Here is a 12,739-nt window from a genome sequence, read left to right on the forward strand (position 1 = left end):
CAAATGGGTGACCTCTTGGTTCATAGGTTGACACTCAACCACTGAGCCACACCAGCCAGGCAAAAATAGCCTTCTGATTGCTTCTTTGGCCCACAGGGCACTGAGGAGGTGTGACTGGTAGACTTCCCAGGAATCTTTATTATTTTTATCTGGTTTCTAATATGTTTCGTGAGCTGAATCTGATATCCCGGGAAATACTGTCTTGGTAGATGTTTCAGGCGTACTTGGAAAACATTACTGTTCCTGGGTGGATGGAGTGTTCCCTGTTACTTATGTCAAGTTGGTTCACAGTATTTTTCTACTTGTTTTATCGCTATTGAGAGCCATGTGGAAATCTCATACCTGTAGACAATGTCTCTCCTGGAAGTTTGAACAGGTTTGGTGGCTTGTATTTTGAAATTCTATTGTTTGGGATTATTTCCTCTTAATGAACTGACCCCTTACAACCGTCTCTATCCCTAGCAATATACTTTGCTCTGAAACCTCCTTTGCCTAATATAAATACAGCTACTCCGGATGTCTTGCAGTTACTGCTCAACATGCATGTACTTTCCCATCTTTTTATCCGATCTAACAATCTCTGCCTTCTACTAGGGCATTTATTGATTTTATTTGGCTTAAATCTGCCAGCTTGCTGCTTTTTGTTTTTGATTATGTACCCATGTGGTCTTCAAAGTTGAAGGACTGATAAAAAGTTTGGGATGCAGATATATTATTCTCCTACATGTTTCTAATATGATGCTTAAACTGCTTTGTGATTCAAGATTTTAAAAACTCTTTATATTTGGGCATGTAATACATACACAGGATTCCTAAATTTATATCTAATTGACATAAAATCTTGACCTCTATGTTCAACAACTCTACCTGTATGTTTCACAGGCAACTTAGTATTCAAATTCACATACCTTCCGTTTCAAACTCCTTGTTCAAGCCTAGAAACGGAAAGTTCCCTGCAGTTAGAGCTGCACACTGGTCACAGCTGAAACCAAGTTTATTTCTTACCATGCATCACAGACATAGGACAGCTCAGACCTGAGGCTCCACTACAAAAAGGTAAATAATTAAAAGGATTCTTTATTTTAAATGTCTATAGTACCATAATTCACCAAAATAATTTATAGTAGTTAACCACCTCTTAAATATGATCTTATAAACAATGTGTGGATTCTGTCAGTTTATTTAAAGTTAACTAGTCTGCTACGAATTCTTCTAAGAAAGGAAACCATGACACATTCTATTCCATTATTAAAGGGGATTAAAAAGAAGCATAAACTAATTTGAATAGACATAGCAATTTCCTGGATATAATCCTCTGTATAAACCTTACTCTTTATATTAAAACTGTATTCTGATTTCCTACCATTAAGAAATTCCTTAATAGTGGCCTAGAAATGACCTCAATATCACATACTTCTTCACCGCCCGATGGTCACTGGGTGCTCCAATATAGACAGTAGAGTATGTCTGCTGTTTCACCTCTGCTAATCTTCCCAGAACAAGCATCCATTCCAGCCATCGCATCCACCTTAACCTTCCAAATGCCACTGCTGAGAGGAGGAGCCATCACAGATTGCCATAGCAACATAGCCTTTGTGACTCAGTTGATCAACCGCTTTCAGGCACTGTCCAACTGACACCTGGTACAGCCGATTATTCTTCTGAAAAATGAAAAGAGGTAACTTACAACACCTACTATCCAAATAAGGTAAAGAAGATACAGTAATCCAGAGAGATGTGGAGTACTTAACACATTGTGGACGGATCACGAGAATTCTCACTTCATATTACACAGTGTTTTACAAAGTATCACACTTTAAAAAGATATTAGATTGTAAGAACATGTAATAAATAACTTCAAAATGCAATGGGTATTTAATCTTAATGCGTGCCTTTAACATTTATGTAAAACATTTTTTGTACTTGTTCAATAGAAACCTATCTGGCCACTGGGTAAAGCTAGCAATAAAACTACTGGTCTGCAATGTGTTAAGAGTATGTACAGGATGCTACAAGCTCAGAACATCCTACAAGGTAGACTATGAGCCTCCTCCCATCCTCACTGAGCAAGTGTCTCACCCCAAAGGTCCACTGCTGGGATCCTCCCGACCCATGGCACTTCATGAGTCGGGGTGGGTCAGATGATCGAGTTTCTGACATATCCAGGCAAAGGAGATTACTTAAAACCAATTCATGCTCTTCATTATAAATCCAGATCTAAGGAAGAAGAGAAAAGATCAAAACCCCAAGGCCTACTACCCACAACAGTCAAAGAAAAAAAAAAGCATCCAAATTGGAAAGGAAGAAAACTATCAGAATTTATAGATGACATGCCATTACATTCAGAAAGCCCTAAAACTCCACCAAAAACTATTGTGCTTTTACATAGCAATAATGAATGCTCATAACGAAATTAAGAAAACAATGCATCAAAGGAATAAAGTACCTAGGAATAAATTTAACCAAAGAAATAAAAGGCATACACTCTGAAAACTATAAGACATGGATTATGTTTCCTTAAGCTAGGGAAACAGAAGAAAAAATAAACAAATGGAACTATACCAAACCAATAGTTTATGCACAGCAAAGGAAAACACCATTAATGTTAAAGCAAATTTGCATCCCTGGCATCAAACTCTCTTTTCACCACATATCACTCTTTGCATATTGTTGGACTTGATTTGCTAATGTTCAAGAAGCAACTTACTGAATGGGAGAAAATATATGCAAATGACACATCAGATGTCATTAGAACAGGGTTAGTATCCAAAAAATATAAAGAACTCAACACCAAGAAAACAAAACAATCCAATTTAAAAATGGACAAGAGGACATACAGATGGACAACAAACAAGTGTTGGCGAAGATGTGGAGAAAGGGAGCCCTTGTGCACTGTTGGTGGGAATGTAAATTGATGCAGCCTCTATGAAGACAGTATGGAGGTTTCTCAAGAAATTAAAATAAAACTACAATATGACCCAGCAATCCCGCTTTTTGGGTATTTATCCAAAGAAAACAAAAACTCTAACTTGAAAAGATATCTGCACCCCTTATAGTAGCCAAGATATGGAGGCAACCTATATGTCCATCAATAGATGAATGGATAAAGAAGATGTGGTACATATATACAATTCAGCAATAAAAAAGAATGAATCTTGCCATTTGCAATTACAGGGATGTACGGTATTATGCTAAGTGAAGTAAGTCAGACAGAGAACACAAAAAACTCATGATTTAAATATGGACTAAACAAAAAACAACAGATCCTTAGATACAGAGAACAAGCGATGGCTGCCAAAGGGGAGGTGTGTTTGTGGGAGGACGGGGGGGAGGTGCTCTTGCTTTGCCATTTTCTCACAAATTCACATAACTCTCAATTCATTCTATATAATTGGAACTGTCAAATAATGCTTTAAACCAGTGGTTCTCAACCTTTCTAATGCCGCGACCCTTTAATACAGTTCATGTTGTGGTGACCCCCAACCATAAAATTATTTTCGTTGCTACTTCATAACTGTAATTTTGCTACTGTTATGAATCATAATGTAAATATATGTGTTTTCCAATGGTCTTAGGTGACCCTGCTAGCAGTTCTCAACCTGTGCGTCTCAAACAAACATAATGCTACTATGATCAGATTAAGATCCAAAGTCTGCCCTCCCTTCACTGAAGGACACCCTTCAGGGACTGGCTTTAAATACAAAGGCATCGCTCACCTGATTTGGGTCACTGTAGTCACATGCCTTAAGCACTACTAGGCCTCCCTTCTGACTTGGGCGGCTCTGGGCCACCAGACACTTGCCGGTCTGGAGGTGATAAAGCTATAAAAGAAAAGAATGCTCGTGAAACCCAGCATCGAAGAAAGACCAGTGCTAGAAAAGGAGGAGTGAGATGAAATATGAAAATATTATTCCAGAGGTATGAATTCCAATGTCATAAAAGCATTTTATATTCCTAAATTCTAGCTTCAGCACATAGGAGCATTACAACAGACTTCAAGGTTATAGGCAATTTTAACAACATAATGCAAGCAATGTCACATGGAATTTCTACCTAAAGTTACAGGTTTACTAGTCTCCTATAGGGAAGGAAGAAAATCAAACTATCATTTTAGCACTAAAAAAGATATTGGGGAAATGAGAACAAAGGTATAAAGCCAAGCAGAACTACATAATTAATGTAATATACATGCTGAACTGGAGATAAATACAGTTTATAAATGCCACAGGAATTCTAAGAGTGAGATGCATAAGAGAAGCCAAAGCACATCATCTCAGTACAAGGACGGCTGTAAGCACTAAGTGGGATATGTACAAGGCAAGAATAATGTAAGGGATGAATTACATGGACATACACTGGTACCTAATTTTACTTTAGCAGAAAACACCTAATAACATCTTGATGGTTTTTTAAAATCTTAGAACAAGGGGGAAAGCTCTAGGCTGAATTCTGGCCTCTAGGCTGAATTCTGGCCCCTTAGTCGTTGGCACTGTTAAAGAACCTGGAGGGGAGCGCCTTCTTTGTAACAGAAGAAAACTGGGCAATGATTATAGCATCACACAACTCGCAAAAAGGAAATTCTAAGAAACGATTCAGGAAATCGGTAAAAATTTCTGGCTAGATCCTTAACATTTAATTGTGAAGAAATTCCATAAGAAACAAAAGGGAACATCTAAACAAATGTGGTTGGTCAATGGGTTTTCTGCTCAGTTCAGATCATCGGATATGAAATTTCAGCTTGTACCAACCCACCTTTTACTTCTGTCTGCAGTCAATTCCCAGAGCTGAGGTCAAACAATATATAGCTGCCGCAATTTCTCCTTTTGTTTTCCTAATTATTAGGTTTCTGCCAAATACTCATATTTATATCTACCTACAGAAGTCATGCTCTTAACAATGGCAGTAAAGGATCTCAACATAGGGAAGATATTAAAATGTCTAAGGTCTTACACCTGAGTAGAGGAAATTTCATAAAAAGGGCATAATGGAAAACAAGCTAAAACCTATCATTAAACATCTGTTAAGTCTATAATGTCACTTATTATATTATACAACATTAACGAAATACTCTGATAAGATTACTTCCTTACCCTTCCACGCTGAATGATTTTGGGGCGTTTTGGCCCTCTGTTGATAAAAATGGGTTGCTGGGGTTTGGCATTGGGCCCAGATATCTGCATCTCTGGGTAAATGCTATCCAAATACCATTTAAATGATTTACAACCCAACTTCTTCCTCAATTCAACTCGCTCACTGACATTTCCATAGCTTCTTGTCCTCAGATCAGGTCTTAAGGAAAAATACTGCTCCTGAATTAAAAAAGAAAATTGAGAAAGGGAATGGATTTTTTGTTAAAATGAACATCATCAACTATATCTGAGGTTTAAAGAATTGAAAAAATGGATGAGCAAAAATATTTTTCATGCCAGTGTTTTCTTGATAACAGAAAATGTCAGAAGGTTTTTACACAATTAGTTCCATAATTGGCAACGATTATAAGGCATCTTAAATTACTTCTAATGCATCTTGGAATTGATGAAACGGGCTATATATGAGATTAGCAGTTTTAAACTGTTTGTCAGGACTCTATATTCTTCAAAATGATTGAAGACTCCAAGAAGGTTCTGTTTCTGTGAGTTATATCTATTGATATTTACTATACTAGAAGTTAAAATTCACAAGTTTAAAAACATTTATGTCATTAAAAAATAAAACTCATTGTGCCCAAGCCGGTTTGGCTCAGTGGATAAAGCGTTGGCCTGTGGACTGAAAGATCCCAGGTTCGGTTCTGGTCAAGGGCATGTACCTTGGTTGCGGGCACAACCCCAGTAGGAGGTGTGCAGGAGGCAGCTGATCAATGTTTCTCTCTCATCGATGTTTCTAACTCTCTATCCCTCTCCCTTTCTCTCTGTAAAAAACCAATAAAATATATTAAAAAAAAAAACAAAACTCATTGCCTATTAACATAACATGCTTGGAACAAAACATGGAGTGAGAACAGTGACACTGCTTTGTATTCCTGCAAATCTATTCAATGCTTAAAAAGAACTGAGCTGGATTCTCATATGTCTGCATTCAGCCTGTAAGTTGTTAGGTTAAATATATTTTTAAAAATACAAGTTAATTAAAGTATTTTAATAAAACTATTTCAGGTAATTATGGTGACATTAAACATTAATAGCTTTTATTTATTTTTTTTATTGACTTCAGAGAGGAAGGGAGAGAATCATTGTCCGGCTGCCTTCAGCACATACCCTCCCCCCACACTGGGGATGTGCCCACAACCAAGGTACATGCCCCTGACCGGAATCGAACCTGGGTCCCTTCAGTCCACAGGCCGACACTCTATCCACTGAGCCAAACCAGTTTCGGCTAATTCTTCCTTCTCAATGGGAAATTTAAGCTCACCTTATATTCATCCAACCAAACGTGTGCCAGTCTTAAGGAGTTGTGTGTCATGGTGTCCTGCCCTTCAGGGGAACCATAGGGTCGCCTTTTCCGGAAAATGTGTCCGACTCTGGAGCAAGGGATGATGAAGAGCTTACCCCCACACATCCAAATCTGGTCAGAAGCAAAGCATATATCAATAGTTGCCTCACAGTGCTATGAGGTCAGTGTATGACTTGTGAAACTAATTTTTATTAAACAGCTGTATGTAGGACTTTGCAAGATGCTTTATCTTAATAGATGTAACTATTCAAACAGAAGGCTATATTTTTTATAATCATCTGTACAATTTTTAAAAAAAGTAAACTCTTAAACAATGTAATATTCTTTTACTATATACATTGTTGTTTTACTAGATCAAGAAACTTGATCTTCAGGACTTAGGGACAAGGAATGCTTAACAGGTCCTGTAATTTCCTTTGACTCTGCTCATGTAGATAATTAGATATTTCTTATAAAATGTGTATATAATTTTTTTATTTTTTTAAATATATTTTATTGATTTTTTACAGAGAGGAAGGGAGAGGGATAGAGAGTTAGAAACATCGATGAGGGAGAAACATTGATCAGCTGCCTCCTGCACACCTCCTACTGGGGATGTGCCCACAACCAAGGTACATGCCCTTGACCGGAATCAAACCTGGGACCCTTCAGTCCGCAGACTGACGCTCTATCCACTGAGCCAAACTGGTTAGGGCTATATATAATTTTTTAAAGAAAAAAGTTGTATAAAATATACAGAATAACTCTACTTAAGATATAAAAGATCTTGGTTCTGGTTTAAATTTTATTTTAGACTATAAGTTACTTTATACAGTTAATTTAATTTTTGTGGGACTCAATTACCTTATTTAAAAAATAAGACTGAACTAATATCTATTATTCCTTTCAACTTTAAAATTCGAAAGGTTATGTAAGAAAAGCTACCTTGTAAAAATACTGTGGTCAATACATTTGCAGAAATACAAAATGACACATGCACAAGGCTTTGTGCTATTGTCTGAATGTTGATTTGCTCTCTGGACCAGGAGATGGGAGGTAGGATACGGGGACTTCTGAGTTCTTTCCCTCCCCCTCTCTTCTTCCTCAGGTTGGAGGTACTTGTATATGAAAGGAATTCAGTAAGCTATACATGAGCTGATGAATAATTTGTCATATAAACTGGGCTACTTCTAAAAGTGAAATGGGGAGCTATTACTAATTTCTCTAGGGAAACACTGTGAACCAGATGGTCTTGGGCAATCGGAAAAATCTGATCCCAACTATATACAGCAAGAACAAAACTGTATTAAATGCTCATTAAGTCCTCTGAATTGATACCCAACCATTCCTTTTTGAATTCTTATAAATATAAGGCTTTTTATATGCTTTTGACATTCTGAATGGCTATTACCCATATCTCAGATGATGGCAAAGTAGGAATCATTAAGGATAATTTCTTAATAAAGATAAAGAGAATTTACAGATAATACGGAATCATGGATGAAAATTATATTTCATTACATACAAGCAACGAAGCATGCAAAAAAATAAAATTACCCGAAATGATATTTCCAAGTTTTCTCCTCCCCAGATATCCATGCCACTGTCATATTGCCCAAGTTCACTGAAGTAGCTTCTATTCATGGCAAACAGTCCTCCAGCCATTGTAGGTGACCTAGAAAAGGAAAATAATTAATGTATCAATTCCATAAAGTCAATTAGCTACTCTTTCAACTATTACAAAACATAGTTTATCTAAAATCAAGGGAGGAGCTGGGCCACAGATCACTAGTGATCTACTAGACAACTGGTAAGTGAAGACTGTTTTCCTAAGTACCAAAAGGACTGTTTCTTATTATAACCATTGTTGACAGAAATCCACCTGAATTATGAATTATTTAATTCCTTTGGCAATCTCAGAGCCACTGGAATAAACACTGGACACCAGGGCTTGTCAAGATGAGAACAGACAAACCCACCACTTTTAATTGGACTCAAACATGTGTTAGACCAGTGGCTCTTAAATAGTTATTCTGTCCCCGAGCAAACATTTAACTTCTGGAGACCTTTCAGCTGTCATATCTGGGTAAGAGTGCTACTGGCATCTGATGGGTGCCGAAGAATTTATCAGGCCCCAAAGGTCAATCCTGTCAATCCTGAGAAACCTGTGTTAGTGAGAGTGAAGCAGACTGGCCCTCCCCAAGAGCCAAGCCCAGCTTCCAGGCCTCTCTTCCTGAAACTGGACTAGGTGATCATGGATTCTAATGTCCCAAGCTGCCAGCCCCAAGTAAAGCAAAATTCTCTATGCAAGAAGAAAACATCACCCCAAGTATGAATGCTTTTCTATAATTTTCCATATACAGTGTTTGGGGCCAAAATAAATAAGCAAACAAATAACCAAGCAATCAGGAAGCTAAGGAAGAAAAACAAAAAACAATCTACAATAAAACGGATATGCAAGGGTGTCAAATAATAATCAGGCAGATATTTAAAAATAACTTCAATATGTTCAAGCATAAAAGATGAGAGTTTAGCAGATAATTAGATATTATATAAAAAGAAACCAAAGTTGTGCCTATCTGAAAAACACTCTGACAAAGACAGAAAGAAAACTTAAGCAGCCAATAAAAGAGATTAACTTCCAAGGAAAGAAAAATAAGACTGTTCCTGATGTCTCACCAGAAACAGTGGAAGCCAGAAGGTTTTAGAATGAAACATTCAAAATCCTGAAAGAATGTATCTGCCAACCTAGAACTGGATATCAAGCAAAATTATTCTTCAAAATAATGGTGAAAGGCGAAAGATTTATACGATCTGAAGAGAAACCAGAGTATCAGATAAAGAGCTTCACAGACAAGAAAAAGCTAAAGGAGTTCATCACCACCAAACCAGTATTATATGAAATGCTGAAGGGTATTCTTTAAGAAGAGGAAGAAGAAAAAGGTAAAGATAAAAATTATGAACAACAAAATGACAGCAAATACATACCTACCAACAAGTGAATCTAAAAATCAAGTGACTAAAAAAAAATCTGATGAACAGAATGGACTGGTGAATATAATAGAATCAGGGACATAGAAAGGGAGTGGACTGACAATTCTCAGGGGGAAGGGGGTGTGAGCGGCGTGGGAAGAGATTGGACAAAAATCTTACACCTATGGATGAAGACAGTGGCGGGGGGTAAGGGCATGGGGTGGGGTGGGGAATCAGGTGGAGGGGAGCTATGGGGGAAAAAAAAGAGGAACACCTGTAATAATCTGAACAATAAAGATTTATTTAAAAAAAATAAAAAAACCAAAATAATGGTGAAACAAAGACCTTTTCTGAAAAAGGAGTAATCACCAGAAGGTCCAACCAAAAGAAATACTTGTTATTTTAGTCAGAATGAAAAGATTCCTAAATAAAAATCTGCAGATGCAGAAAGAATAAAGAGTAACATGAGAAATATGTGGGCAAACGTAAACCAATCATGTCTTATAGGGTAAAATATATATTTACACACACACATATACATTTCAACAATGTAACTTGAGGAGGGAAAATCCTATCTAATAAAAGAGTAATATGCAAATTAACTATCACTCTGCCACGCCCACCAGCCAATCAGGAGCGAATATGCAAATAAACCCAACCAAGATGGCTGCCGCCACAGAGAGCAGGAGGGAGGCATGGGTTTCCCCGGCAATGGAGGAAGCCAAGCTTTCTGCCTGCCCTTGCCGGCCTAGGCCTCCACTCAAGGCTACAAAGTTTCAGTGATAGAAGATACATAAACCCAAACAGAAATGGCGGCAGCCACCGAGATGGAAAGAGCAGGAGGCTAGGGTTGCCCCCGGCGATGGAGGAAGCCAAGCTTCTGCAGCCCTGGCTGGCCCAGGCCTCCGCTTAAGGCTACAAAGTTTCAATTATAGAAGATACATAAACCCCAATAGAAATGGCTGCCGCCACTGAGCAAGCAGAAGGCTTGGCTCCACTCCAGGCTACAAAGTTTCAATTGTAAAGAAAAATAAACCCCAGATACCAAGGCCTCCGCTTGGATCGCCAAGGGGCGTGGCAGGCCTGCAAACCACCACAGGTGCCTCACCCAGGCTGCCACACGCCCCAAGGGAACCCCCACCCTGATCCGGGACACCCTTCAGGGCAAACCAGCTGGCCCCCACCCATGCACCAGACCTCTATCCTATCTAATAAAAGAGTAATATGCAGATTGACCATCACTCCAACACACAAGATGGCTGCCCCCATGTGGTCAAAGATCCTGCCCCCATGTGGACACAAGTTGGCCACCACAAGATGGCCAACAGGGGAGGGCAGTTGGGAGGGACCAGGTCTCCAAGGAAGGGCAGTTGTGGGCGATCAGGCCAGCAGGGGAGGGCAGTTAGGGGTGACCAAGCCGGCAGAGGAGGGAAGTTGGGGTGACCAGGCCTGAAGGGAAGGGCAGTTGGGAGGGACCCAGGCCTGCAGGGGAGAGCAGTTGGGGGGGGGACCAGGCCTGCAGGGGAGGGAAGTTAGGGGTGACCACGCCTGCAGGGGAGGGCAGTTAGGGGCAAACAGGCTGGCAGGGGAGCAGTTAGGAATCAATCAGGCTGACAGGGGAGTGGTTAGGGGGTGATCAGGCTGGCAGGCAGAAGCAGTTAGGGGCAATCAGGAAGGCAGGCAGGCGAGAAGTTGGGAGCCAGGAGTCCTGGATTGTGAGAGGGATGTCCGACTGCCCGTTTAGGCCCGATCCCACCAGCACTGGGCCTAAACGGGCAGTCGGACATCCCTTGAGGGGTCCCAGATTGGAGAGGGTGTAGGGTGGGCTGAGGGACAACCCCCCCCCCCCGTGCACGAATTTCGTGCACCGGGCCTCTAGTTGGAATATGAGCATTCTTAGCTCCTTGAATGGTTTGGAGGAAGTACCAATTTATATTACACATTAGTAAGTCAAGAATGTATGCTGTAGTCTCTATGATAGCCATTAAAATAATCTATACTAATAAAAGGGTTATATGCAAATTGGTCGGGATGCCCTCATGGTAACAACCGAACAGCAGGCTGCGTGGGGCAACCAGGCCGGAAGGGGGGGCAGTTGGGGGTGACCAGGCCGGCAGGAGGGGGCAGTGAGGGGTGACCAGGCCGGCGGGGGGGGGGGGCTGTTGGGGGCAACCAGGCCAGCAGGGGGGGCAGTAAGGGGTGATCAGGCCGGCAGGGGAGGGCAGTTAGGGCTGATCAGGCCAGGAGGGGGGAGCAGTTAGGGACATCAGGCCGGCAGGCTGAGGCAGTTAGGGCCGATCAGGCAGGCAGGCAGGCAGGCAGAGTGATTAGGGGCGATCAGGCAGGTGAGCGATTAGGAGCCAGTGGTCCTGGATTGCAAGTCGGACATCCCCTGAGGGTTCCCGGATTGGAGAGGGTGCAGGCTGGGCTGAGGGGGACCCCCCCACCCTTGCATGCATTTCGGGCACTGGGCCTCTAGTTAAATATATGACCACAAAAAGATTGACAGCAAAGGGGAAGAAAATTATACAATGAAAAAATACTGATCAAAGCTAAGTTTCACTGTTTTAAAAGTATAGAATAAAAGAATTCATAATGACAAATGGCTTCATTCACCAGAAGATTTAATAATTCTAAACTTTCATGTATCTATTAAAACAACCTCAAAATATATGAAGAAAATAAAGAACTATGAGAAACAATCGTAGTGGGAAATTTTATATACCACTTTCAATAACTGATAGAACATGTAAATTAAATATTAAAATAAAGAATATTTGAGTAACACAATAAACTTGACCAAACTGATATTGAATCCCATCTTTAACAACTGCAGAAAATACAAATTTCCCAGGCAAAGAATATTCACAAAAAGTAATCATGCTGGACCATAAAGCAAATCTCATCCATTTCCACTGAATTAAAATCATCCAGAATGTTTTCAGACCACAGTGTAATTAAATGAGGAATAAATAACTGTAAAATCTCCCTGTATGGAAAATAATAAATGCACTGATAAATAACCTATGAGTCAGAGAAGATATCACAATTAACATATTTTTAAATAAATAATAAAAATGATGTATCATTTGTGGGAACAGCTAAAGCCATTAGAAGATAATTTATCATCTTTAATAAATATATTAGAAAAAGCCTGAAAAATTTAAAAATCTAAACATCCAACTCCTGGTTGTAAAAAAGGCTTATGTATCAAATACTCTTCATAGCACCACTCATACTAGCAAAGAACTGAAGATAGTGCTAGTAAACCAGCATAGCACAAAAGGTACTCCCGAGATGTCCTCCAAACTTATCCCAGGATACTATTGATTTTGTC

The 12,739-nt window shown here is 39.7% G+C and overlaps 1 protein-coding gene across 3 annotated transcripts in view; it reads right to left on the reverse strand.

The window, feature by feature from the left end:
- Positions 1–1,057: 1,057 nt before the first annotated feature.
- Positions 1,058–12,739, reverse strand: part of GALNT11 (polypeptide N-acetylgalactosaminyltransferase 11) — a 70,669-nt gene continuing 58,987 nt past the window's right edge. For all 3 annotated transcript variants that reach the window (XM_080664035.1, XM_080664037.1, XM_080664036.1), the window contains 6 exons: positions 7,987–8,104; positions 6,409–6,561; positions 5,091–5,309; positions 3,717–3,821; positions 2,080–2,217; positions 1,058–1,661 (listed from right to left, as the gene is read on the reverse strand). In XM_080664035.1, the coding sequence (XP_080520161.1) occupies positions 1,530–1,661; positions 2,080–2,217; positions 3,717–3,821; positions 5,091–5,309; positions 6,409–6,561; positions 7,987–8,104 (865 nt within the window). In that variant the 3' untranslated portion in view covers positions 1,058–1,529. The remainder of the gene's footprint in view (positions 1,662–2,079; positions 2,218–3,716; positions 3,822–5,090; positions 5,310–6,408; positions 6,562–7,986; positions 8,105–12,739) is intronic.

The sequence above is a fragment of the Plecotus auritus genome, assembly GCF_963455305.1.
Source record: "Plecotus auritus genome assembly, chromosome: 4".
Taxonomy (NCBI): domain Eukaryota; kingdom Metazoa; phylum Chordata; class Mammalia; order Chiroptera; family Vespertilionidae; genus Plecotus; species Plecotus auritus.